This window comes from Melozone crissalis, unplaced genomic scaffold (assembly GCF_028551555.1).
Source record: "Melozone crissalis strain CALT ecotype California unplaced genomic scaffold, PUWL_Pcris_2 ptg000041l_1, whole genome shotgun sequence".
Taxonomy (NCBI): Eukaryota; Metazoa; Chordata; class Aves; order Passeriformes; family Passerellidae; genus Melozone; species Melozone crissalis.
The window spans coordinates 5,803,105-5,830,912 of NW_026535819.1; the positions used below are offsets into that span (position 1 = coordinate 5,803,105).

General features: G+C 46.6%; 2 protein-coding genes across 4 annotated transcripts; one reads left to right on the forward strand and one right to left on the reverse strand.

The window, feature by feature from the left end:
- Positions 1 to 1,295: 1,295 nt before the first annotated feature.
- On the forward strand, positions 1,296 to 4,518 carry BBLN (bublin coiled coil protein). Its single transcript, XM_054283956.1, has 2 exons — positions 1,296 to 1,404; positions 4,320 to 4,518. Exons 1-2 carry the CDS (start codon positions 1,317 to 1,319, stop codon positions 4,511 to 4,513), a joined length of 282 nt encoding a protein of 93 aa, XP_054139931.1. The 5' UTR covers positions 1,296 to 1,316; the 3' UTR covers positions 4,514 to 4,518.
- An 849-nt stretch (positions 4,519 to 5,367) lies between these two features.
- CIZ1 (CDKN1A interacting zinc finger protein 1) lies at positions 5,368 to 24,562 on the reverse strand. 3 transcript variants are annotated; one of them, XM_054283954.1, is made up of 16 exons: positions 24,288 to 24,562; positions 22,300 to 22,415; positions 19,688 to 19,854; positions 18,573 to 18,708; positions 17,610 to 17,670; positions 14,750 to 14,829; positions 14,311 to 14,390; positions 13,190 to 13,372; positions 12,741 to 12,871; positions 12,242 to 12,326; positions 11,552 to 11,665; positions 11,041 to 11,220; positions 10,383 to 10,452; positions 9,182 to 9,303; positions 6,302 to 6,512; positions 5,368 to 6,217 (listed from the first exon to the last, which is right to left on the reverse strand). In XM_054283954.1, exons 1-16 carry the CDS (start codon positions 24,392 to 24,394, stop codon positions 5,925 to 5,927), a joined length of 2,136 nt encoding a protein of 711 aa, XP_054139929.1. In that variant the 5' UTR covers positions 24,395 to 24,562; the 3' UTR covers positions 5,368 to 5,924. The 3 variants fall into 3 exon arrangements, with proteins under 3 accessions (XP_054139929.1, XP_054139928.1, XP_054139930.1); XM_054283955.1 differs by having other exon boundaries at positions 6,085 to 6,217; positions 6,313 to 6,512; XM_054283953.1 differs by having other exon boundaries at positions 5,368 to 6,512; positions 24,288 to 24,561.
- Between the last annotated feature and the right edge of the window lie 3,246 nt (positions 24,563 to 27,808).

A 27,808-nucleotide genomic window follows, 5' to 3' on the forward strand; every position in this document is an offset into this window, starting at 1 on the left:
AACTGGGCATGTTCAGCCGCGAGGGGGATTTCATCGATGTCTGTCACTGTCTGCAGAGAGGGGGCACAGAATGGACCAGGCCGTGGTGCCGAGCAATAGAACTGTTGTGGCGCGGGCAGGAACTGATGCACAGAAAGTTCCACCTGGACATGAGGAAAAACTTCTGTGACCGAGCCCTGAACAGGTTGCCCAGAGAGGGTGTGGAGTCTTTATCACTGGGGTTATTCCAGAAGTGTCTGGACACAATCCAGTGCAGTGTGTGCTGGGGTGACCCTGCTTGAGCAGGAAGGTGAGACCAGATGATCCACTGTGATCCCTTCGAGCCTGACCCCTTCTGGGGTTCTCTGGTTCTCTGCCCAGTGGGGCTGTGGAGTCTGACCAGCACATATTCACAATGCAAGTGCACATCTCCACACTGAAAGTCTTAATCTGTTTTATTAACATGTCGTTACATCCGTTCATTACACTTATATTCAATTTCCCTATTTGAGGTGCAACACGAGGCCGACTTTGCAGTGGAGCAGGGTTATTATTCACAGAATGGAGAGGTGGCTGCAGTGATAAATGGTGACATGACATTTTCTTTTGTCTTTGTCCCAAATACCCAGTTAATAACAGAATCCCTGATCTCAGGGGCACTGCTTGAACCAATGCTCTAATTGTGGGTTATTTTCATCCCAGTGTCTTCTCCCCCAGGGATGAAAACACCGCAGAGTGATGAGATCTCCTCAAGGTGACTGAGGTGTGGCTGATACCAGGCCAAAGACAGGGAAGGGCAAAGTGAATCGTGCTTGTTGCTTTAGGGAAGGAGTGTGAAGGTGACCTGAGGCTGGTTCAAGCCGCTTAGTGGATGAAGCAGAGCTCGTGACAGGGCTGGAGTTGGGAGTTGAGCAGCAAAGCCCTAGCCGGGACGGGATGGCCCGCACGGACAGAATGCAGATTTATCCATATGGAACATCGCTTGTGTTGGAAATGAAGCGCCTAATGCTGATGACGGCCTCTAAGCGGGGAAGTTTGTGAGGACCTGAGGACACTTGGGGAGGGCAAGGACACAGCCTAGCCCTGGGCACGCGTTTGGGAACAATCCCCGAGAAATAGGGAACGTGGCGCTGACCCCCGGGGCCGCCCCTGCCCGGCGCTGCTCGCCGCGCCCGCCCGCGCGCCTGCGTCCCGCGCCCTCCGCGCTAACCACAGAGATCACCGTAGCGCCGGCCCGCGTGACGCGCAAGGCGCCCTGCCCTCCCATTGGCTGGAGGCGCCGCGCGTGCACGGGCGCGCCGTGCGGGCGGCGCCGAGGCGCGGGCGGGCGCGGCGGGATGTCGGGGCCCAACGGGGACCCGCACGTGTTGGGCGGCGGCACCGGCGACGAGGGCGACGAGGGCGGGGACACCTTCGAGGAGGAAGGTGCGTGGGGGAGAGCGGGGCCGCCATCTCGGAGGGGAACCCGTGGCGCAGGATGGCCTGGCCCGTCCCATGGGCTGCGGGTGGCAGAGCGCAGGTGTGCCCAGATGTTCTGCCGGAGCGGTGCGCAATGCCAGCGGTGCACCCGCTACAGGGCAGTGGGGCTGGGGGACTGCAGGGTTTGATTCTCACCCAGCCATGGGGCACCCAGCTCCTACGTGTTGCCCTGGGATGGATTTTTTCTTCTATGAAAAAATTATTTTGTGCCTTTGCTGGTGTACGGGCTGCGGATGTCAGGAAAGAGGGTGTTCAGGTTCGGAAACCACAGGGCAGATCATGTGGGCAACTCTGGAGAAGTAGTCATGCATGGGAAAAGGGAATTTAATGCAGCTGGGCAACTTCCACTTTGGGGCATTTCTGCAGTGCCTGGGTTTGCCCTTGGGTATGCCGGTTCTGATACTGCCCTGTCCGGTTAGAACCAGCCCGTGGAGAAAGTGAGACGACAGCAGAGCAGTAATGTGGACGTAGAGGTCACATAAAACTGGAATTCTTTCAGAGTAAGCACTTTGCTACTCTTCTGTTGAAAATGGTGGAGCTGGGCTCTGCTGTTTCCCAAAACATTCTGTTCCCAGATGTGACCCACCCAGATGTGATTTTAGGAGTTGTGTCTGGGATGTAGCTGCAGTGACAGGACAATCACACCCCAAGTGTGTTCACTGCTTTGCATCATCACAGTGATTTGTATTTCATATTTTTTGAAAAGCTAAGAGACACATTGGATGTGATGGAGAAAGTCACTAAATTTGATCTACATCCTAAATAATTGGGTTGTTCAGCTTGTAATTAACTGGGCTTTGTGTGCTGGTCTTAAAGAGCTGCTGCTGTTTCCTGGTCTAGTGGGGCTGAGGCTGTGGATCTCTCCCTTCACCTCAAGTAGGAAATGTGATTTTTGTCAACTGTTCTTGTAAGAATGTAGAGGAGTTAATGCAATTGCCATGCTCCTGCTCAGTGGTTCCAAAATAGGGATGTGGTTATTATTTCCACAAAAATCCACCAAGATTCCAACTAATGGAAAACAATCAAAGGTTTTTACAACTTATTTTTAAATGGGTAATTTTTTTTTTTATTTCCCAAAGCTGAAGAAATTATATACCCTTCATTTCAGTTTTAGGCATGGAGAAAATTAAGTTTTGTTGTGATTACAAGCTTCTTGCCTAACTGATGAATGTCCCTTCACTGGAACATGGTGCACCGAATTGAAAAGCTGTAATTCACATACCTTGAAAAATGCTGATAGTTTGAAAAATATTGGTATCTGCCACCTTTTTGGAAAGCATGTGTTCGTGGGATTGATTTTTAAATGCAAGAACATAATCAGTGCTATTGCTCATAGTGCCACCTCTATGTATACCTACAAGGCCAAACTTTTATTAATGAGCTCAAATGCAACATTACACAATTCTCCAAAGAATTAAAGGCTGCAACACTCTGAACAGCTCCAAAGTTATAAGGTTATAAGAAAAGGAGGATAATTATTTTTTTATAGTGAAACTTCTTAGCTATTAATAATGCAAATTACTTCAATGTTTAAATATTCACAGTTCTTTTAAAGCTGCTGGAAATGGCAGTGCCTGGACCTGGAAAAGGGGCAGCTGAGAAGGGCAGAGCTGGTCTAGGGGATTTCAGCACAGCCTGACCCTCCAGGGGTGCCCAGAGCATCTTCATCCTCATCCTCCCTCCTCTCCCCACATCCTTCAGCTCAGCCCAGCGTTCCGGGCACTGTGAGTATCACACTGGGCTCAGAGGAGTGGAGAGGAGCCAGCCCCAGCCCATGAGGTTGGGCTTGTTCCACCCACACAGGCACCTTTCCCTATCCTGCAGCCCCTGATCCTCACAAACATCAGCCCACAGGTCACAGCTCCACCTCTGCCTCCCTGCACTCACCCAGCTGTGCCTTCAGAAAGGAACATGGCACTGGCTCCATCTGGGGTCCCCTGCAGCCCCCCAGGGGTCCTGAACAACATCTGCAGTTTATTTTGTCTGTTTTTTCAGTTTGGGTTTTTGTTGTTCTTCAGGACTGTGTGAATATTGCTTGGAGCAATCCAAAAGCAAGAGTTGCAGAAGCACAGCACTCTTCAGCTGGGTAACAGAGCTAAAACACACCACTGTGAAATGCCATTGTACGGAGGCACACTGCTGCACTTGAAACAATGCTGTGAATAAGAAACTGTACCTAGAGAACCAACTGCCAGGATTGTCTGCAGTGAGTCTAGGCTTAATCTGAAGTACCCAAAGCCTTAATAGAGCATGGAAATCCTGTGGCTGAACTCGGTGCCCAACACTTACCTTCCTGTGGAAATGATGGTGCCACTTACCAGCACCTTTGGGCTCATCCCCTGCTCCTGCCACAGCCAGGATGGCTGCACTGCTGTGCCAGCCTGACTCCAGCCAGGCCTCAGTGAAGCACATCCCAGCTTGGAAGCCTTCCCCAGTTCACAGAAAACAAACCCTACAACATGCTGACAATGTGCCTGTACTAGCAGGAAAGGTGATTCCAAAGGCAGCTAAAAAGGCTGACTTGTCTTTGGGATTTATCTGGTCCTGTTGCAGTCAGCGCTCAGCCTGTGGCTGGCTGTTTGTGTGTGAGATCTGAGGCTGTCAGATGTGCCCACAGTGGCTTTGTACTGCCCAGGTACTTGCCTTAGATCTTGTTACCAGTGTTCCAGCTTCCCATTGGCCTAGTTTGATCGGGGAGCAGAGCACATGCAGGATTCAGTTGCATTTTAGTTCACCCACCAGGGGCAAATAAGGCACAGCCAGAATGCTGTGGGCATGTTTTGCCAGAGCTCTTGCTGCCTGCTGTGACTGCAGTGACTTTGTACTTGCATTGTTCAGTCTCTCATTTCCCTCGCTTTTAGAATATGCAGCAATAAACTCCATGCTGGACCAGATCAACTCCTGCTTGGATCACCTGGAGGAGAAGAATGATCACCTCCACATCTGCTTGAAGGAACTGCTGGAGTCCAACCGCCAGACCCGGCTGGAGTTCCAGCAGCAGAGCAAGCAGCTGAACACAGGAGCTGATGTGCAGGGATCCCAGCCTCCTGCCTAGAGTCTGACCACACACTCTCAGCTGCTGTTGCTAAGGGACAGTTACTGGTCACCAATTTAATGTAAAACTTGAATAGCAGAGGTGCCTCGTTTCTGTTACTTGTTCCTTTCTGTGTTTGTATCCTGCCATTCATCTCCATGTTCTGTTTTCCTTTAGCTGTGAGACAGGTGCAGAAGCACAAGGGTGGCTGTAGGAGAGCTGGTTCTTTCTGCTCCCCAACATGAGCCTGACACTCACACTTGGTTAAAGCTGGTTGTAGGAAACCTGAACCCATGCAGGTAGTTTGCAGACAGGCCCTCTTCAAAAGTGGAAAAATTATCTCTGCTCTGTTTTCCTTAAATCCAAGCAAGGAGTATTATGGCTTTACCCCCTTTGGCAGGGGCTGTCCTGACTCCAGGCTTGTCCCTAAGTGTAACTCTGGTGACAGCCCTGGAGAAAGAGGGCCTAGGCCAGCTGCTGCCTTGAAGCTACAGCTTCTTCTTCCATAGTCACATTAACTGTGATGTATGAAATACTGGCACATGGTTCCAGATCACTGGACACTTCCACTCCATTCCAAGCAGATAAGACAAGCTACCAGGGTGATGCTTCTGACCATTGTAACTGGGAGCTGCCCCACTCCTTCAGCTGCCATTAAGGACCAAGGTGTGGAGGGAGGCAGAGCAGCCTGGTGAGCCCCCACCACAGCATCAGCAACAGAGAGCAGAGCCCTCCCTGTACATTCTGACAAGGCACGAGAGGTCTGCTCTGTACTTTGTGATCCTGTCAGTATGTCCTAGAGCCAGCACTTTTGAAGCAAGTCTTACTGTTCTACTTATGTAGTGTTAAAGGAGTTTTTTGGAAAGTTAAAGAGGTTATTTAAAAGAAATCTGTTTTATTAAAATCAGTTTGAAACAAACTTTGTTCCTGAGAGTCTCCACTATGAGAACAGATTGGATTAAGCCTTGTGGTATTAACAAAGGACCAAGGTGCATGTTTTTGCCTAGCTTAGGACTTGTCCAAGACTGCTTGTCCAACAGTGTTTATCTTAGAAAGGAAAGTGTTCTGAGAAGCAGAATTCAGCAGAGTCTCTCAAGAGATAAACATTTTCTCTGGAAAGGAAACGAGAGGAACTACAAAGAATTCTTAAATCTGCATCCATCACTCTGTGACGTTTGTCCCCTATGGAAATCCCATTACCATCTTCTTTCAGGTTCAACAATCCAAGCCTCAGTCTTTCCACATAACTGCTGTATCCCAGCTGTACAAGTAATAAGCAACACTATCCTGTATTAGACACGCTAAAGCCAGGCTTATTTATTCTTAAAATAAAAACAGCAGTAAAGTTGAAGGTTTTGCTCTATTAAAAGACTCAGAAAATAAACATTTCCAGCAAATATCACCTTGTAAAGGGCTCTCCTTTAAGGCCACTCTATCTGGGTTTGCGCCTGGAAGAGCGTCTGCACCCAGCAGAGGTGAGACCGCCTGTCTCACCTTTGGCGAGGGAGGAAGGCTCTGCTGCTGCCTCCTGGCCTGCATCTGCTGCCTCCTTCTGTCCTAAGCCTCCTCCACTCCCTGGATCCTGGTGGTCGTCTGTGCCTGCCCTCTGCCTGGCTGTGTTGGCTTCTTCCTCACGTCCCAGGGGCTCCCCTACGGTGTGGCTCTCCCCAGAGAACAGGCAGTCGGCACTAGTGGCAGTGGACTTGTCCTGTAGACTTTCTTCTTCTATAACCATGATACCACACACATCATCAGTCACACTGGCCAGGCTCTTGCCCTCTGGCCTAGAGGTGGCCAGCTCACCCTTACCCTCCAGAGACCTTGAAGTTTGTTCTTGCAGGGCTGACAGCTCTGTGCCCTCCTTATCTATCCCATGATCATCATTCATCTTCTTGCTGGTATGTGCTGTTGTAGCAAGAGGCTGTTTTGGATCATCCAGCAATTGGGAGCTGGAGCCCTGGGAATGCAAAGGAGCCTCGGGGTAGGCAGTTGTGGCACGATGCCTTGCTGCCTTGTATCTCTGCAAATACAAACAAACCAACATGAGAGAGAAGCCCAGCTCAGCTCCTGTCACTGCAGCAAAGCAGCAGCTGGTCCAGGAACACCTGTACAAAAACAGTGGTGAGTGGCAGGAGCACAAGTGATCTCAGCAGCTCCTGGCCTGGCTGCTGAGGCTCTCAACAGAGAAGGGTCAGCTCCTGTGAGGAAAAGTTTATTAAAAACTGAAGTCCCTCTCGCATTACTTAATGCTGAGCGAGTGCATGGCAGACCTGTGGTTCCCGAGACAGAAATCACGATCTGGCAACTGTTAATATCAGTCAGACTCAGGACTCTGTAGATGTAACAGTGCAAGTGACAGCTCCTGCTTCAGCTACTGCCAGGACACACACCCTGGGCATGTGAGGCTCTGCACAGCCCTCAGCTACTGTGCTGTGATTTAATGTTTATCAGCCAAAGCAAGGCTTAAGCTGAAAGCTTTGTATTTCTTCACTCTGTTGATATAATCTGCACAGTCAGTGGAACTGTTGACAGGAAGGCTATGATATTATATCCATTATATCTCGTTACAAGTCACTGGGGTTTTCCACAGAGTAAAGGTAAGCATATCATCAATAAAAGGACTCATTTGCACTCACTATCATGATGAACCAGTAGAGGTCTGTAAAGAGATTAAAATGGCTACTACGCATGTTCTAGACGGGATTTCAGGAAAACAACTCACTGCAGCTAACACATAGCAGGAACCCAGTCTTTAATGCTCAGAGAGACGTGACCTGAAGGAACAAACTGAAGTTCACTCTTTCCCACAGCAGTTCCCTTCATAATCAACTCCCTTTCAGCTGCCTGCTAAAGGGTTCCTTGAACTGGCACTAGCATTATACCTGACAATTTAAGGAAACAATTTCGAGCACAATGCCTTTCACCAGTCTGCAGTGTGGAATTACAGCACATCTGACAGGCAGCTTTACATTGTAATTCAGTTTATCACTGCAGGCTTGTTCCTCCTCTGTCCTCACAGAGGGATATGAAGAATATCATATCACACTGGAATTGGATCAGTTGAGCCATACTGTACCCAAACCTAAGCAGGTCCAGGCATGCAAACTGGTGTCCAGAGTGATGCTGTAAATTGTCTCAACAGCACACAATTCTCTGCTTTGAAAACCTCTGCTGAGCTACTCTGCTGAGAACACCCCAGCAACTGGCAGTGATTTAACTCAGACTGTGACAACCCCAAGGCACCCAGGCAGCCAAGAATAATAGTTAAGTGCCTGCAGACATGTAAGTCTGGACTCTTCTCATGAACTCCCCAGGTCATTCTGGCATGCATTTGAAGAGCATCTGATTTCAGCTCTAAGTGGGCCAAAAGAGTGACATAAGTGGTTGCTGCTGCAGTTTCACTCTACGCTGATCTAAAACAAGCCAGGAAAACAGCAAGTCCAATTCCTTCATTCCTGAGATGACTAGCTGCCGGAGTGGGAGAGGATGAGCAACCATGAAGGAACAGCTGTAGTCTCCTCCCATTCCAAATCCACTGCTCTGACTGCTGGCAGAATTCTAAAGCACTCCACCCCTTCCTGGAGGCAGTGATGGCTGACTGGGAATAGTTTCTTCTGGCTGAAGACTAGAAGAAAACCATGAAGTTTTGGGGGTTAGGGGTGTATGTATGTGTGTATGGGGTTTTTTTTAAACACTATTTAAAAGGTGGTAGGGAAACACAACAGTTTTTGTGGGTGCAGGCAGAGGACCAAGTCGATGTGGGAACCTCCCTCCTTGCCAAGGACAGGGAATTGTCCCTCTCCCATACAGGAGGGCCCAGGCAGTGGTCATGGGATAGGGCAGAAACAGTGCAAGTCCTGTGTACCCTCCACAAGTACTAATCCAGGCCCCTTACCCCCTGGCAAGTCAACAAGGACAGAACAATGGAGGCAGATTCCAGGCCAGCCCAGTAGGAAAAGCTTTAGATACAAAAGCAGCAAGGGGCAATATGGCTTCTTTAGGTAGAGCCAGAAAAGCAAAGGAACAGCATCAGTTTGCAGAGCTTTGTGCTAAGGAGTTTCTAGGAAAGGGCAGCAGACAGAGAGAGACAGACAGATAGACAGACAGACTTCCTCTTGCAGGCTGACCCTGGGGACAAATGGACTCTCACCAGCTTGTAGATTCTATCACATAAAGAATCTGTAATGTTAAATTTTCAGATTTCTAAGGTATCTGATTTTACCAGGCCTCTTCCTGGATGAATCACACCCACGCTTTTGGCTAAAGGAGCTGTTCTTGCAGTATCACACCTGGACATGCGTATGCACCAGCTTTCTTTACAAGGAACAGCCTCTCTCTCCTGCTCAATCCCACCTTGACCAACCTGTAATCTAACAGAGAAGAGGCCTAGGCTAAATGACAGACTCCACAGGTTCAGCAAACAGAGCGGACACTCTGAGGAAGATTCCCAGCCAGAAACAGGCAAAAAGATGACAGCAGCAGTAGCTGGGAAGCAGGACTTAACTGGTTTTAGATCTACAAGGGCCAAGGGAGACAAAGACAGAGAACACCAGGAGAAAGCTACAGCATAATGGACACCAAGGATGATGGAAATGAGCTGGAGACAAGACAGCTAACGTGGTGGATTCACTGGAGAGACACGCACGGGGGAAACAAATGCCAGGCCATGCAATCGCCAAAGGGTCTAACCTGAAAGTTCTCAAAATGCATCAGGGACTTGCAGTGTGCGAGCCGGGCAGCGGAGTCGCTATGGTAGAATTTGTGACACAGCCTGCAGAGGTAACCTGCGACGGGGACCAGAAAATCCAGGCCTGCGAAACGGGAGGGGAAGGGAAATCACAGATCACATTGAATGGAACTCAAATAATGAAAGCATGTTAAAAGAGAAGGGGGATGGGAATAAAGGAGGAGAGGTGGAAAGCTTTGCTTCTGTTAATCAGGGATTCGCAAGATGACTTGCTGAATATCTCGTCTTACCATGGAATGGCTGTGGTTGATATTCAGAGAGAAATCTGGCTGCCAGAGCAAAGAAACTACACAGAGCGTTAAGGGGAGAAAAAGGGAGAAAAGAATACAATGGAAAACTACAGAGAACATGTGATCTAATGTAATGGGATCAAACCAAGCAGAAGACAGCAGGCGCGCAAGAGGAACACGCAGAGAACATTCACAGCATGAATCATTATTCCATCTGCCACACGATAGTGGAAGGTTACAGCGATATGGAAGATCCGTGTAAACAGAGCTCTCCTTGGGCACAAAACAGCCTCTGCAGAGCTGCCCTCCTCAAACACCAGTGGCCCTTAGGGGTTTGAAGTCAGTCACTTACAGGGTGGGGACCAGACAGGGCCATCTGGAGGAGCCACTGCCCACCAGGCCAGCAGCACGGCTGAGGAACTGCTCGGTAAGCGTGGGGGTTCTGAAGCGGAGGAAACATGCACAGTTTGGGTCTAGCAGAGAGTTTGATACTGTCAGTGATGCTCAGTATCTCTCTGCAGGCTGCATTTCTGTTGGAAAGCATTCCAATCAATATGCTTTCCGACTCCATCTTTCCAGAGCATCCCTCATTTGCTACCTACTTTCTTCAGTACTCCTGCCCTGCCGTGTCCTACCTTAGAAATGTATCTGGCTCTCATCCTTCTTCAAAGCAAAAGGCAGCTGACAAACATCAATCACATCCTCATGTTTTATCACACAGTAATAAAGAAACATCCTGCTTTCAGGAGAGGTTCTTCTCCAGGCAGCAGTGACCTGCACCAGTCCAATGCAGATGCTGGAGCACCATGGCCCAAGTTATTATAACAGTAGGTAGAGACCATCCTCTCCTACAAATACAGCATGTGGCCAGAGAAGGCTCTGTGGCCCTTTGTGCTTAACTCTGCTTGCTTACCATAGGCTGTGTCTGGACAATACTTCTCACTTCCTTCGTAATCCTCCAAAGACACTTCCTTCAGCCCAGTCTGGAAACCGAAAGAACATTAGTGCCTACTGTATCTATGGCAATTGTCAGGCTCTTGCATTTTTCTGGTAAGCTTGGGAGCAAACCAGAAGATTTATATACCAGTGACAGAGTTACAGTCTTTGATCAGGGGCAGATGCAAACCCCAATGTCAGCAGACCACTTCATTACAGGGGCTAAAATCACTCCTTGCACTTCAAGCTTGAAGGAGCTTAGCCATGTACCTCCTTCTTGGTAACTGCTCTCTGTTGGGAATGTCACGATAAACCTCTACACATTTGCTATCAGACCCAGCTACTGCTGGGCTGTTCAAAGAGACTATGTCAATACTGCTTTGTGCTCCTCAACAAGCTTAGTATCTGAAGACAGCAGAAGCTGCACAGCCCAGCAGAAACACCTTCATGTATCCCACACATAGTGCCTGATTCTCTTCCACATCACCCTGTGCCCTTAAAGAATGCTCCAGTCCCACCCTCCTGCTGTGCAAGACTGAGCAGACTCTTGAAAGCCTGAGCTCGACCAGCCTAAGTCATAGGACCCCACAGCAGATTCTCAGATAGGTCATTCCTTCTCCTGTTGCACAGCATACCTGTTTGGCAGCAGAATCCTCATTCTCCATCAGCACTACATCATGGTCTTCCTCCTCACCAGCTCCTCCTTCCTCCTCCTCCTCTTCCTCATCATCATCTTCAAAACAGCCAACAGCATCCACAGTGATCAACTCCTCTGAATCTTCTGGGCTCCCCAGTTCCTTCTCTCCTAGCCTAACCTGTAAGGGACAGAAAAGAAAGATCAGATCAACTTTGCACTCACCATTTAACCAAGGAAGAGCTCAGACTCAGGACAGATTGTATGTGATGAGCAGAAGGGACTGAAAGAGGGACATAAAGCTCTATTACTTCTAGACACATCCAACACCTTCTCCCTTTTTCACACAACAACTAACAACTGAAGTTCAGCAAAAGATGAAAATTAAAGAGGGTTGGAAGAAGTGCGTATCTTCCTTTCAGCCCCAAAGTGGTCAGGAAAGCAGAAAGTTATTCTGCTCTACAGTGGAGCTGCCTCCAGACCTGCACAGCTCTCCATGCAGGCAGTATTACCTCTTTGGCTTTCTGTTTGTGCTCAGGGGACTTCATATGCTCCACAAACTTGCGGGGGGTCTTGAAGTGGCGGCTGCAGACGGTGCAGAAAGGACGAAGCGAGCGTTTGGCCAGCTAAGGAAAGAGGGACAGTTTCATTTCACAAAAGGCACTGCTTTGGAGGAATGCAGATGAATCTTGAAACAAAGTCAGCCCCGCATCCTGGGAGACCACACAGAAAATAGTTTTTCAGCAGAAAGAGCTCCCTAATTCTTATCCACCAAAAAGATGAAAAACATGCAGAGCGAAACAAGTGTGTCTTAAAATAGTGTGTCTTAAATGTTCTGTCATTCTTCCCTAAAAGTAAATAAATATGCTGGCCTGCCTGAAGTTTAGCTTAAAGAGGATGCCCACCAACTCCTCCATTCAATTGATTACGTGAGTATGATAAGCCATATTTCTTCTTAAGAACAGTCAAGAATTACAGACTGGAGGTGCCTCAGACCATACTGACACATCATGACGACTGGAAGCTCCAGCAATGCCAGAGGCAGGGGGTAGCACTGCAGTGCCCTTGTGGAGGGAGTTACTGGCAGAACTCACTTCAGTCACTTCTCCTTTGCTGCTTGGGGAGCAGGAGGTGCTACACACTTCCATTTAATCCCCAGACAAAAGGTCAGTGCAGAATGAAGTCCATGCTATGGCCGTTACCTTGTGTTCCTGGGTCCTGCGATGTTTGATGAGGTCCCCTGTGAAATGCACCTGGCAGGTGTTACACCACCGCTGCTGGGTCTCTCTGAAGTGACAACAGATAGAACTGGAAGTCACACCTTTTTCATTCTCCATGGAATACTGCAGGTAGCAATCAGTCCCTGGCATTGTTTTCTTCACAATTCCTATCTTTACAGGCTCAAATTTATCTTCTCTATTTCTCACCAACTTACAGGTTGCTTTAGCTTGTGCTGACAGAAATGCACCAGATAAAACAGGTCTCCTACTTAATCTACTGTATTAAGAACTACACAGGTCAAAGTCAGCTCTGGTATCCTTCAGCAAGATAGAAAGTTGCCTGAAGGAGATTAAGGCCCTTGAAACCAGAGGGGGTTTGTACCTTACCTTAAACTGAGAGGCACCCTGATGCAGTGAAAAATTTTAGAACCCATGTAGGGCCACACTCAGATCCTATTTTCTACTGCAGACCAACACTTACCCATCTTTTCCTGCTAGCACCTTCTGTTGTTTCACCATGGGCAGTAGTGAAACAAAACAAACATTGCTCATGTGTTGAATCTCCCCAAGTCGCTGCTGGTGCTGAATTCCAGCCATGTGGGATTGGAAATTCTGAAAGAGAGGTTAGGAGAAAAATCCTTTTAAATGTATTCCAAACACAGAAAATAATAGGTATGAGCTATGCTTTCCTTTCTTTTGACTGCTGTTTAACAATGAAATATGAAAGCTTAAGAGCATGGCTGCCTGTGGATCCGCCCACATTCCCTCTCTAGCAGCTTGCTTGCCAGCTCTCAGGAGAGGTTTATTTTATCTGCATACTTGTCATCATTTCTTATGTTCCTTGCTCTTAAAACATGAGCCCTTGCTAACAAGAGATCAGCCCTCTAATTCCCATCTCTTGACCACCCTGTCAGACCTGTGCATTTTTACCTGCTGACTGCAGCAATTGGTCTTGCAGATGTAGCAGTAGAATTTAAGGACGGATTCCGGGTTGGGGTCAGCTGTGCCCACGTCGCAGGCCCAGTGCCCTGGTTTCAGAGCTGTGGTACTGATAGCTCTGCTCTCACTGCTCTGCTGAATAGTCACTTTCAGTGAACCTCCAGAGCTCAACACCTGTCAAAAGAAGGAGTCAACATTAAGTTCAATCCCTCAGTAGAATAAAAATTACACCTGCTTTTTGTATGTCACCTAAGCTCTTTACCCTTTAGGAAAACGCACGTAAGCTTGAGCCTACAGGAGGCTGATCAGGACTCTCATACACACTCCTCCCCAAGCTGCTAAATCAGCAATCCCTGTGTCATAGCACCAGCCCTATTAGCACAGATGGTTGTTTCTGCAGCCTCTGCAGCCACTGTATGATCCAGTCTCTGGGGACTGGAGCCACAAACAATTGTTGCTAAGGGACACAATCAGCTCATTTTTCTCCACAGCAAAACTAAAGCCTACTCAGCACAACACCTGATGGAGTCAGGAACTCAGACATGGGCAGGATGATACATTTGATCACATCAATAAATGTCTCCAATTATGGAAGACTGTCAAGTCTGATTCACACCTGAGGTTAAATCTTTGTCTGCTCACAGCTTTACACAGCCTGAGGTCCTGATTTAACATCTAGCATGGGGGCCACATATTTAATGCAAAAGACTCTCAGGTTGAATCTTTTAACACCACCTGAATCTTTTTACACTTGCTTTTTAACAATATGAAAGATGTATTTAGCTATGGCCCTCCACACATAGAGTTTAAGTAACTCTTTCAATTCATCTTTCCATCTTTCCAGCTGAATACAAAAATCTTAATGAATGCCCCATCCATAGGCAGCAGTAGGTGAGGAACAGGCCAGCAGAGGTACAAAAGCAGCAAGTCAGAGCAGACTGTGCACTAATTGCAGACATATTATGCCTTATTGCCAGGGACAACAGCTTACAGCAGGAGACAGAGCTCCAGACGTGGGTGCCAGCTGGTTCCCAGTGGCAACGGGCTTCTCCAGGATGGAGGGGGAGGTTGTATGTTCTGCACCACCCCTGCATGGAGCGATGTCTGCTCACCTCAGGAGCCTTCGGTTCCTCTGAGAATTTCCTCTCTCTGGAGAGATCTTCAGCTGGGTACTCCTTTGCATTGTCTGTACCTAAGAAGGGAGAGTCCTTTTACCTTTTAGCAGTCTTAAATCAAAACAGCAATGACAGGAAAAACAGAGCAGCAGGTGAGTGAAGTCAGGGAGCTTTCCTCACAGCACTGTTGGCCATAAGCCAGTTCACAAACCTTTCTCCTTATCCTTAATAATTAAGACAGAAACATCCAATCATTTGCCTTTGGCAGGTAACAGATATTAGGGGACATAGTTTGTATTTGGTTACTAGATTTTATCCTGCTTTCCCCATCCTGTACAACTGGGGGAAGAACATTTCTGTAGATCCATGGGACCTACAGGTGCTGTTCCACCAAGGAGAGCCCTAAAAGTTCAAATCACAGGGTTCAGCAACTCACCATCAGCTTGGACATGGGTGCATGAGACTCCTGCTTTCTTGCTGTCTGTGGCATCCTCTAACGCAGACTCGCCAGTCCCACTTCAAGGATATCAAGAAAAGTACCTTAATTGCCATGTTACAGACATGAGTTTCAAAAGGCACACCAAGGCACAGGCTGGGGTCTAACCTACCACACTCTCCACTAAACACAAATCAATAAGCTACTGGAAGTGGTATTTCAGGCAAGAATTTTGCAGAAATAAATAAAATAATGTAGAGTGGGTGTTCTAGAATGGATTCAGAAACAGCAATAATCTGGACAAGAAAGCTACAACTGATTTTTTGGTTAGCTGCCCTCTCCTGCAAGAAGCCTGAAGGGAATTAAGTTCATACAAGAAATATTCTCAGTAAGAGCTCTGAGAGCTCTCTCCTGTCATGACTGCTGACCTGTAGGGAAATTGCAACACCTGGACAGTGCTCCTGGCTGCTCTGTACATGAGAGAAGAGACCAATTAGCACTAAAGGAGTTCTCCATGGTGCCTTTACAGGGATTTCACCACAGCTGCCTGTTCTATTCATACCAGTCGTGTTTCATTTCAGAGTCCCTACAGCTCTGCTTGTGGGGGAGGTGAAACTCTACAAGATGCAAATCAAAAGGGCCTTGCTTTTGGTGATCTCCTAAGAAGAAAAGCGTTCCTGAGGGGACTATTGAGAATAAATGCCTGAGTTCCAGAGGGCACACAGTGTTCTCTGCAGTCTCTCTCTACATCCCCCATTTTTCTGTCAGGACTAACTTGCCACCATGACTTGACTGTCTGCTCTGAGGGCGGCTCAAATTCCCACCTGCTGGTGTCCTTGTGCCAAGAGGTAGCAGCACCTTCTGCACAAGCAGGACAGAGGATAGCGCAGGTAGCGCGTCCCGTTATCCGCGCACGCACACCGCATAATTTATCAGATTGATAAGTGATAAGGGAACTGGGTTACACGGCTATAAATATGCAGCAGGGTTTGGGCACTGCAAACACGAATTAAACAAGAGTGACTGGCATTAACATTATTTGTCAGGTGCTGCCAGCAGGCTCAACGCTGACGGTACCACACACAGATGGTGCCAGCACTCAGGGCGAGGGTTTGCAGCCTGAACTGCAAACCTAAGGAGCGATCTAAAGGAGCAAAAGCCACCACGAGCATGATTTAAAGAGAAAATGGTATTCTACAGATACTTGTCATGCCATGCTAGAAGTGGGTGTTCAAGGAGGATTTGAAGATCATGAGTGCTTTCTGCACTGGAATGAGGATGTTGTTCCAGGTGTACAGATGGTACATAGGAGCAAAGGCAGAAGTGGGAAAAACCTGAAATGAAGAAGGAGGCTGGTATTTCTGGCTAAAGGGAAATGGAACAATGAAGCATGAAACACAATTTATGACATAGATGGGGGGAATGCCTTTCTCATTTGTGAAGGGCAGTATGAGAAGAGAAAACTAATTTTTTTCACAGATCCTTCATCTGTTCATTGGAAGATACTAGAAACACTTAAAAAAAAAAAAAAAGCTAAGGAATAATCTATTCTAGGTAAATACCAGCCATAATATATGCATCAAATCTGGCAGTCCCTAACTGCAGCTTAGGAAAGAATTTTCCTAATAGCTGGCTTGCTGCAGTGAGAGCTGTCATTCCTCAGACTTGATTCTTGTTTTCAGTGCATGTAACAGGACTTTGATTAATACCCTGCTAAATATTAATGTAATTAAAATTAAATTAGCTTTGGCAAACAGATTAACAAAGCATGCACTCAAATGTATTCGACCTAGCTTTAATTGAATTTATTCACTTTCTTGCTAATCAGAGTCCATAACTCACGACGGTCCCTGAGCACACAATATTTACCACTCTTTAATGTTTTACTTTGATGTTTGGATATTACCTTGATAATGTAATCCTGGAATATTCCCCCTAAAGCTATCCATTAATCTGTAATCTACAGATGGGAAACAGCGAGGTGAGGAAACTTGTCCAAAAGCAGGTGGTGAACGCCTGTCAGGGAAGGTAAGAGGGCCCAGGAGTCCTGACTCATCGTCGTTAACACATGCTGGAGAATTCTCAAGTCAGTGCCTACAGAAATCTGTATTCACTCCTTCCTCTTCTCCCTCCACACCAGCCAAGGGTGACAGCTCTGGGAGAGGAGCAGCCCGGTGCAGATGGCAGCGGGAACTCCGCGAGGTGCCTTCCCACTAGATGGCAATGCAGCCCTGCCTGTCCCTGCCGCACCCTCGGAGGCCGGGATGGGCCTGCCAAGGCCAGCCCGCCGCGCATCCCTGGGGGATAATAGGATTGCCTTTGTCTATTTTTACCCAACAGACAGAGATACTGGCAAGGCAACCTTTGCAGAAAGGATACAGAACTCAACGCTCATGGATACAGGCTTGGATACTATTGATTCCCTTTCCTTTATCATTTCTCAAAATAAACTACCCTCCTGTACACCTACTGTAACCTAATGGCTTTCTTTCCCTTTCTGCTCATTTCACTTTTTTGACATTTAGGGAAGAAACTGAAGAGAAATACACCAGAATAGAAAAGAACCTCTATGCTTCTTACAGGGATCCTAGCAGAAGAATACACGAACAAACTCAGCTTTGTTGCACATCTAGAGGAGGTGCATCTCTCATTTTTCATTCTCTCCCTAGCAGAGACCCCACAACACCCAGTATCTCAGCAAGCACCACAAGATTTTCTGAAGCAAGCTGTTCACAAGCATCTGAAATACCTCTTACATGCTAGACAACAGGCCAATAGAGTATACAGCCCTAATTATCAGAAAATAAAATTAGACAATTCTAAACTCAGTAACTATATCAATACCCCATTCAATAAATACCTCTTCAGTCTTTTTGCTGCAGGCTCAGTGTTCAACACAGACTCTGCTGGAGTTCTTGGCTCTGCAGGAACACAGAAGGAGACTTCCTTAGCAAAACAGACCATGCCACCTTGGGCGTGTTCCATATCTGAATAGCAAATGCCAATGAGGCTCTGTTAGAGCAAATAATACTAAATACTTGCTTATTCTGAATTTATGAGCTGCTCTGACAAGGTTAGATAATGACCTCAAATATTTGAGCTTTATTGCAATGTCACTGTATGAGGTGTTGATCAAAAACAGAAATATGTGTTTGTATCTAGTAAATGGGTCTCAGTCCTGTACCTAAGTGACAAGAGCCATGATCATGGGAAATTAATATAAGCCAAGGTGGCACATCTACCTGACAGCAACCAGTTAATAAGACAGTTTTCACTGCTGCATATTCCCTGGTCACAACCTCATCACAGCCTGCAGTTTTAAATCGTGCACTCCTCAGTCAGAAATGACATTCCCACATCTGTGTTGTATCTGACATCAAGATACTCAGTGCCAGCAGTTTCTGTTTTGACAAGTGGGGCACCGGGACTTTCAACTCATCTTTTTCTTAGCTCATTGTAACTGGTTCTGCTTGATGAGTTTGGCTGCATGAGATATTGACTTCAGCATGGGTAAGGACATGTGAAAGCTTTAATTTCAGACCAGTTTTCTTTTCCCCCCCATCTTAAACAGAGCTCAGTGTCAAAAGGGACTTCTGAGAGGCATCCATGCAAGACAAATGGACTAGGTTCATAAAAAAAACCAAACAGGTAAAATGGTACATGATGCACATAGCAGAGGGCTATCAAAACAGTTAAAGTATTTACAATTAGAGAGAAACATAGCTGATTAAGCCTAAAATCATCTCCAGTTTTTGCTGCACGACTAGTCAAGATATGTTTATCATATTTGCAAGCAGTTGTTTCACTACAGGCTCCCCCTTACCTGTGGATGGTGAGGAATTGTTCTGCTCTGACCCTGCTTGCATTCCCTCTGCAATTTCCATTTTGTCATCACCTTGAGTCTGAGATGAAGAACCAGGATCCAGTTCCCGCTTCCTGTCAGGAACCCTCTGGAAGTCCTGCAATGGGCAGAGAGTCACTGCCTTCTCTTAGTCCTTAACATACACTGCCTAAAGCACCAGAGTTCTACTGTGGGGCAGGAACAGAATTCCAGTGATAATGCAAAGGAATAGATGGCTCACAATGGACTGCCCCACCTAAGGCAAGCTTACATGGTCAAAGAGAGAGAGGTATTTCAGTTCCACAGGCAGCCAGGACACGTCCCAGTGCTTTAAGCAGCAGCTGTAGGAAATCCAGCTGCTTGCAGAGGGTAGGATCATGCTAAAGAAACTCTGGCAAGAGGTACATGGGCAGGGAAAAGGATAGTCCAAAATAATTCCCCTTCTTTTGACTCTGGAGGACAGTCCAAGACTGCGAGTTTACCTTATCCACCACATCTTTTTGACAGAATAGGATGAAATATGGCAAAGCTAATCTAAGAGGAAGCAAGTAGCAGTCAACCCTAGAACCATTTCCAGGATACAAAAGAGGTCTTAATTATGGAAAGTGAGAAAGGTTTTCACAAAACAAGAACTGTAGATTTTACAAAATTCACAAGGAAAAATATGAGTCTGATCTTGAAAAGTGGAAAACAGCCCAAAGATGCAGAGTGTCCACAGTAGGAGCAATTTGTTTGGGAATAACAAACTGCTGTGGAACAGCAAAGCACTTAGCCAGGATTTCTTCTGTTGTAATTACTTTTAAGCTGATACCTCTAAAGGCTCCTTTTATATCCCAGGTTTAAACAGTTCTATCATGGAGAATTCTCTCTCTTGGGCAAGTAATGACAAGAAACCTTTGCATTGTAAATGTAAATATGGACCACAAAAGCCTTTGGGATGGAATGATTTCTGCATTTCTGTGTCAGCAGCATGGCGCAAAACATTATTTTCTTTGTAATGCTGTCTCCCTTCCCCTTTGTACTCCGCCTACTGTACACTCAACAACTGCAAGTTGCAGGAGCACAAAGCTCCCAGCAGCTGGAAAGCACAGCCCCACCTTGCGGAAGGTCCGGTTCTGCCGCTGGAATGGGAGGCTGGGGAAGCCCAGCCGAGTCGGCTTTAAGGAGACCCCAACAGGTGGCGGTCCCAGGAGGGAATGTCTTGTAGCCTGAGGGAAGAACTGCTGCAGTGCTGGCGCTGTCATGTTAAATCCACGCAGGTTTCCTATAAATGCAAACACAGCGTTTCACCACCCTGTGCTGCGCAAAGAGAGAGAAAATCTTCCACCTGAACAAGCAGCAGGTGGGGAAGGGGAGGGGAAGGGTTCCTCTACACATGACCCTGTCCTTTACTGGGCACTGCAGAGGTGCTCTGTGCTCTGCCCTCTTCAGCACACAGAATGATTTGATGTGATAGCAACCATTACTATGGATCAGGCTATTTAATTATAATTGCCACTCCAGGCAAAGATCATTAGAGCAATTATTTGATCTGAGCACATTAGCACTCGTGTTTGCAACAAACAAGGTCTTGTTTTACAAAAATTCTCTGTAAAAAAGGAAAATTCACCCCACATTTGTGCAGCTGACTGCCCACACCATAGCTTGAAGCTCTTTAAAACAAGCCACTAAAAGCATTTCATTTAAAACAACACCGAACTTAAAAAAAAAATCCCACAGTCCTCTCTGCCACCTGGTTGTCATGCAAGCTCAACAACTCTGACACTTGAGACTCTGCCATTTCCAATTACAATGCTCTGCTTTCTGAACAGTTCAGCATCCACAGACTATTAACCAAGTGTCAAAAATTTCTTCTGAAGACAGTCCTTGTCACTCCCATTTCAGGTGTGAGGGAATGGAGAGGCCCAGATGCCTCAGCTGTACCCTCAGAAACCATCCATCATTCAGGGAACCTGGACTTAAATTGCCATTTTTTCTCCCTCACTTGAATTAGTGCCCACTCCAGCCTTTTAGCAGCTGTCAAAACAGGGTAGCAAAGTTTGGAAACAGGCACCCAACACCTGAAAAACCAAGCTACACTCCTAAAAGTCAGCAACACAATAGGAAGTACTCCCTATGTTTGTCTTCAAAAGCAATCTAATCTATTATTACTTCCCATATTTAATCCCTTACTGTAAAAGGGCATAGCTATATTAAAAAAAAATTAAATCTAACAGAAGAAATCATCTTCTGCTCTCAGTTTGACAACATTAAAGAACCACACATCTGTTTCAATTTGAAGTATTTATCTTTTCCTATTCCCACTGCTGAAGCCACACACAGCCAATGAATTATTTATGCTGATGCTTCCCAGGGACAGAAATGGCACAGCATCAGATATTCTTACATGTAACCCAAACCTGAATGGCCAAAAAATTCATATCCCTAAAAAGGGCCACATGGACATTGGCAACCATATTCCTTGTTACCTGTGGCTACCTGAGGTAGGTGACTAAGAGAAGCCACAACTCCACGGAGAGGTGAAGAGGAGCAACACTAAGATAAAGTGCATGTAAAGTGCTCATTAACATATCTTATCCTGCTCTATCTAATTAGCCCCAAGGCCTTGGCACACTATTTAAATACAACTCCTCAATAAAAGATTCAGGGAAAAACGTCAGCTGCAAACATATCTAGAAGGAGCATGACTGGCTGAAGGCTGGAGTCACAATTTTTCCTGATATATGTACACCAATCATCAGAGTATGGCTGGTCCTTTCTCACTGTCACTTTCCCTTCAACCTGAGAGAGATCTGTGGAGAGCCACTGGAGTCACTAGAGAGCCCTCTCATTAAATGGGCAAGAGAGAACAAAAGGAGAGTTAACGACATGCAGAATAAATCTTTTGTCTTCACATCTGGACATGATTCATAGGCAAGGTAGAAATTGCAGGCATTAATCTAGACTAGGCATTTGAAAACTATCTCAGGTACTGATTTTCTGTGTTGAAAAGAACTGTCAGGTTAAGACATGAGCAAAAAATAAAAACATTATCTTTATTCCTATTATCTTTACATTAGTAATTCTATTATTAAAGCAGCTTCATAATTTGTTTTGAAAATACCAAAAGAAAAGGAAAATCCACTTGTGGAAACACAATAATGGAAAGACAGGGATATTGCCCACCATAGAAATTACAGTCATTTCAGGGAAACAAAAAATCACAATACAATTGACACCCAAACCGTCTTCTACCTTAATATACTGCGTTTGTTTGTACTGCACTAACTTTGGACAAAGAAAAGAATCTACTGCAAACAAGGTTAGTGTGTACGTAACAGATAATTAAATAAATAGCCTTAACCTTGTAACCAAGAAAGACAAACAATCAAAATCTCAGTATCTGATCTAAATATATTGATGAAAAAATACTTGCTCCATCACACCTAAAAGGGAAGGCATGTATTCAGTATCTAACCTGATACCTCCTAGTGCTATTCCCAGTTGTGAACAGCTGGGCACACGTGATTTTCAACAACTGAAGAGCCTCTGTTCTGAGGACTAGGGACTAATTTAAAGAGAAGATGGAAGAAAAAAAAAAAAGACAACAAACAGAACTGCCAAGCACAAGAACTGCACTGGTTCAGCAGGAAATAGCCATGGTATGGTTTCAGTCCAAGAGGATGATTAAATAACTCCAGTAAGTAAGCGTTTCCCATAACGACAGTACCTTGCATCTGCTGCATGAGTAAGGCCCGCTGAAGCATAGGATTGGCACTGAGCAGCGATGGCTGATTTGTTGCCCGTAAGCTCAGCATCTGTTGCTGCTGCGGCGGCGGCAAACCCCTGGAAAAGACGGCATCAATCATGAGAGCCCAATAAAAACTGTACCCTTCCATTCCAGGCATAAAAGAGAGGGGCAAATAGCTGAAAGGCTGATATACATGCATGAAAAGACACCATGCGCTGGCACTGTATCCTCTTTCCTCCACTCTCCTGGAATTTCCAAAGCTGACAGATTGTCTATCAAAGAATTTGAGGTCAGAGACAACTCCTTAGCACCAAGCCCACATAGAGCCTCCCAAGCAGCATAAAAAAAGCCCAGGAGCTGACTGCGGTTCTACAGAATTATGCAGCACCCGTCAGGAGAAATGAGTGATCTAGATCAGCAGCTACATTTAACACGACAACAAAAAAGTTCTAAAAAACAGGGAGTTTTTGCAGTAGCTTAGAGCTCATTTTCCCAAAATCAACACCTCCCACACGGAGCCAGACAGGTCAGAACTGTCAATGGTGCCCCCTAACTGCAAGAACCAGATGGAAAAATAAAGCACGGCCTTCATATTTAAAACACGAAGAGGAAGAAGCAGCGGGGAAGAACTCTCCAGTTCTAAGGAGGGTGGAGCAGACGTGAGAGAAAAGTCTGAGGAAACTGGCAGGCACTTCTTGAGGCGATTGCAAGGTCAGGCCCACCTCTATGCACGCTGCTGACACAGCTGAATCTGACAGAGCTGAAGAGAGGTACAAACAGGATCGAAATATCCACCCTGACAAAAAAACCCAACCCCTTTAGCAGAATTCACAGCAGCTCATCTTCACATTTGCTGCTCTAGATTGTTCCAGTCTCTGAGCAAAGATATTTATACCGCAAAAATCATACTTTTAAAGGTGTAAGATGCAGCCGTGCTATCTAGCAGTCAGCCCCTTACTGGCATTTTAAGTGCAGCTTTTTTTATAGCATAAAATATATAAAAATGGTAAAAAGATTTGCAGGTTCATATTTTGAGTAAAACAGAAAATTTCCCACTCTTTCCTCAGAGACAAATGCCTTATAAGGATAAAGTAATACAATAATTCCTTAAATAACAAATTAAATTTCTTCCTAAATTCAAATCCCATTGCTTTGAATTTGCAAAGAATAAGTCTTTAAAGATAACAGTAACTGCAAATAAATGCATTATTTCGGAGAATTTGTGTTGGTTCTACAGATCTCAGTTCATCGGGGACAACTGCTCCTATTTAAGTTATTTCACATCTTGCATTTTTTAGGAAAACCGTGGTTATTTTCTGGCAAATGTTCTTTCTCCTTTCACAAACAAAACACAATTTTCTCCATCCCGTCCCTGCCCCACCGTGCTCAGCCTTAGAGCTGGTGCCATTGCAGAAATAAGTTCAATCATCGCACCCACAGCAGCAGACCCAGCCAGAGAAAGCAAATAAATAAACACTTTAAGTTCAACAATAAAACAATAAAGTGCTCGTGTCTGCTGAGGGTGGCTCTGCTGAGTGCTGCGTTTCTGCAGGAGAAGGCGTTTTCCCCGAACCCCGGCTGCCCTGCCCTGCCCGCCCTGAGGGGCTCGGAGCATCCACCCACCCAGCGCTCCCACACGGACTGCCCGGGTCACCCACGGGCTCTCGGGGACTCCAGCCCCGGAGGGCGGACAGGGATCCCGGGAGCGCTGAGCGGACACGCAAGACCCCACAGGCGCCGCCGCCCTCCCTCCCACACCCCCGGCCCCCTCGGTGCCTCCGGGCTCGGCCCGATCGCGGCCCGCGCCCCCCAATCCCCGCCCGGCTCCCTTTGTCGCCTTCCCCGCCAGGCGAGGGCAGCCCCGCACCGGCCCCGCCGCGGCGAGCACGGACGGAGCGCGGGGAGGCGGAGGAGAGCGATCCCCCGGGACAGGCCCCGGATCCCCGGCCTCGCGTAGCGGCGCTTACCGGCCTCCCTGCTGCGCCGGAGGGTGGTGATGGTGCTGCTGCTGCTGCTGCTGGAGGAGGTGCTGGAGCTGCAGCAGCTGCTGCTGGAACTGCTGCTGGTTGAACATGTCTGGGGAGCCCCGAGCGAGGCGAGCCTGAGACAAAATACGGGAGGGCGAGGGAGGCACCGGCTGCGGGGCTGGCGCGTATCAGCCCAGCAGCCATTGAGGAGAGGAGCCGCCGCCGCTGCCGCCCATTCATTCACTGAGCCGATCCCCCCCTGCCGCCTCCTCCTTCCCCCCGGGGTCATCGCAAGCGGCAGCCTGTGGAAGAGGTTTCCAAACCCCACCTCCCAAAACCCGCTCCCACCCTCCCCTGCCCGCCGCGGGGCCGCTCCGGGACCCGCAGCCGCTTCCCGTCCCTTCGCCTCCTCGCCCCGCCGACACTCACGGCGCAGCCCGCGGCGATCACCGCTCCCCGCCCGCCGCCTCCATCTTCCCGCCGGGGACAACAAGCACCTGCCCGGCCCCGCTGCCCGGCCCAGCCCAGGCGGGAGGCAGCTCCTTGGGCAGGGCTGCGGGACAAGGCCGCCCCCGCGGGGCTGGGGATCACCCCCGGAGCCTCCTCTCAGGTCGCCCCGGCCCGCAGCACCTCCATCCCTCATTCCCCGCGCAGAGGCGGCATTGAGGTTCCCTGTCCCTCGAGAGGGCTGGGAGGGAATGGACACCATCTGCCCAGGGCTGGGCAGGGAATGGAATAAACTGCTGCACAGGAGCAGCAGATGGCATCCAACAGCGTGGGCTTTCTGCTCTTTGTTGTTTTTTTGGTTTTTTTTAAATAGTCCAGGGGAATCTTTGGTAACCATCTCACCGAGAAGATGGAAAAAACCCAAAGCAGCCTCTGGCCATTTGCTGTGGTCACATCTTGGCAAGCCTATTATGAAAACCTGGAAAAAAACAAACAGGGACTTTTGTAATATTGCTTTATACTGTAGACTGAGATGACTTCTCTAGCAGGTCCGTCCCCCTTTTTTTTTTTTTTTTTTTTTTTTTGGTTTGTTTGTTTGCTTGGTTTTTTTTTTTTTTTTGGCAGGGGGTGGGTTTGCAGCAAAACCTTTCGTGCACAGCTTATTTTCCATAGCAAAATTAATTTTAAGCACTTTCAGTACACACAGGCTCTCTATAAAAATATACTGTGACTATCATTTCTTCTTATGCTAAACCTCACAAGGATCAAGATGCATTTCTGATCCTTGCTATTCTAGAGAATCCATCCTGAAATAATTTACTTTATAGTCTTTTTATTCATGCCAGTAAAGACTACTTGATTCATAAAGTCCTTGGAATTGATTTTTACCTGAAAGCATTGTAGGCTGAACACAGACAGTTACTGGTGATATATAGTTATAATTAATAATTTTAAATGCAGCAGCAGCATATGTTGATTTTTCCTTTGGTTCTTTTTATACCATCCTGATTTTGCAATCATCAATTTGGAGATGACTATCCATATTAATCAATGTTCGTGTCCAGAGCCCTTTAAGGCTGTCTGCACACAGAGAAAATGCTTTCCTGTTAAGCATGGAAACTTAAATGTCGTCCTAGGGAACACACACACAGAACAAAAAACATGCATGGAGTCTTTTAAAAATCATTTTGCATAGTTCATCCTCTGCTCCTGTAATGGTGCTGTTACAGCAGCCACTGGCCTGGCTGGTTTGCAGCAGAGGGGGTGAGGGTTAATCCTACAATCCCAGTACAGAAATCAGCCAGGCCTGGGAAAGCCAGAATTCAGGTTGTATAGATAAATGTAAACGTGAAATTGATGTCCTCTGTTCTTAAATCTACAACTAAAGCTCTTGTAAGTATTCTTTGTATGTTCCCTTTGGAAATTTACAAACCGCTTACTAATGAAACATACAAGTAACTAAGTTTCTTCACTGTCAGATTTTACGTTCTGACATAGTCTACAGGCTCCCCTCATAGACTGGGCTTTTCTCTCTGAAACCCTACATACAAATAATTAAATAAACAACATTTTTGAATTTATAAATAGTCCATAGGTCTACTGCCTTGAACACAAATCTGGACATGGATTTAGTCCTGTGCCTGCACAACACAAGACAGGACCATGGTTATAGGAAGCAAAGAAAGATGTGCTGCTCCATCAACTTACAACCCAAACTGATTTCAGACATGCCTTTATGTCCAAATGTGAACCTACCTATCAGAGAGGGTTTAATTGAATGCAGAAGAGAAAGCCCCAGATTCAGATAATCAAACCATTTAGTTTGAAAGTCATACAGAGATATAAGGGAACTGCAGAAAATTGGGTTAGGATCCTTTCCTTCACTACAAGCAGCAAAACAGCGTGTCAGGCTGACAGCTGAAAGGTGCTGTCAGTGCCTAGTGGTCATTGGAACACAGACCTTGACCTCCCATCCACTGACAGTTGTTTTTTCCTGCAAAGAACATCTCCCTTTCAATAATTAAGCAACTCACTACTCAGTGTGCAGTGGCAAATAAAGCTCTTAATGGGAGAATACACAGAACCTTAATAAGAGCCACAATGCAGACTACAGCACTATCACTCAAAACCAACCCATGTATCCCCTAGGCTTGAGAGTGCCTCCTTGGCAATGGGAGTGAATAAAACAGAGTAAGATTTAGAAGTTCAGGCTAAGAGAACAACCCAGAAAGCCTCCTGCAATGCAGAGACTGTAGCCAGTGCAGTTGGTGGATCATGACTATAAGGCAACCTGCTCTACACCTCTGTATGATTAGATCAGGGTTATGAAATCTGTTGGCAGATAAGAGGACAGAGCATATGAATGCTTTTTATTAGGAGATGGATTGTATTATACAGCCAAGTTTTTGCTGGGCTATATGAATTTTTTCCAGGGACTGGATCAGGCATGCAGATAACCAGAGATTTCTAATTTCCAGCATATGACTGCACTGTGCAGTTTTATGTTTTAATTTAGGCTTTGAAAAAGACTTGGTATGCAACCCTTGGTGAAGCCACATCACTTTTGAAAACCCAAGTTTTCTCAGTGCCTATGACAGCACCAACATACTGCGGTGCCCACAATTTCCTCTGCAATCTGCAAGGATGGTGTGATTACTCATCCATTTCACCAGGATATAACTAGTTCTCACCATAATGTGTTTAAGCCTCACAAACTTCTCGGAGAAAAAGCATATGGAGCTTGAAAGTACTTTCTTCTCCTGGTTTGGGGGCCTATCTATTGAAAGAATGGGTCAGGTTTCACCAGACATGCTCTTAACAGCTGACATTAGTTACTGGAATTACACTGTTTTCCATGTCTGTTTTATCTGGAGGATGACTGGATTCACACAACATTTCAAACCAAAATGATCTGTGAATTAAAGGATGTTTTCCCTTGTTCTTTGTAATATAGTTCTAGAAACCTATTCTTGATATATCTTGATGGGCAGGACAGGCCCACAAGAGCTAAAGATAGTTTTTATATCCATTTTACCACATGTTCAATCAGCTCCTATTAGTGATTTTCAGTCTCA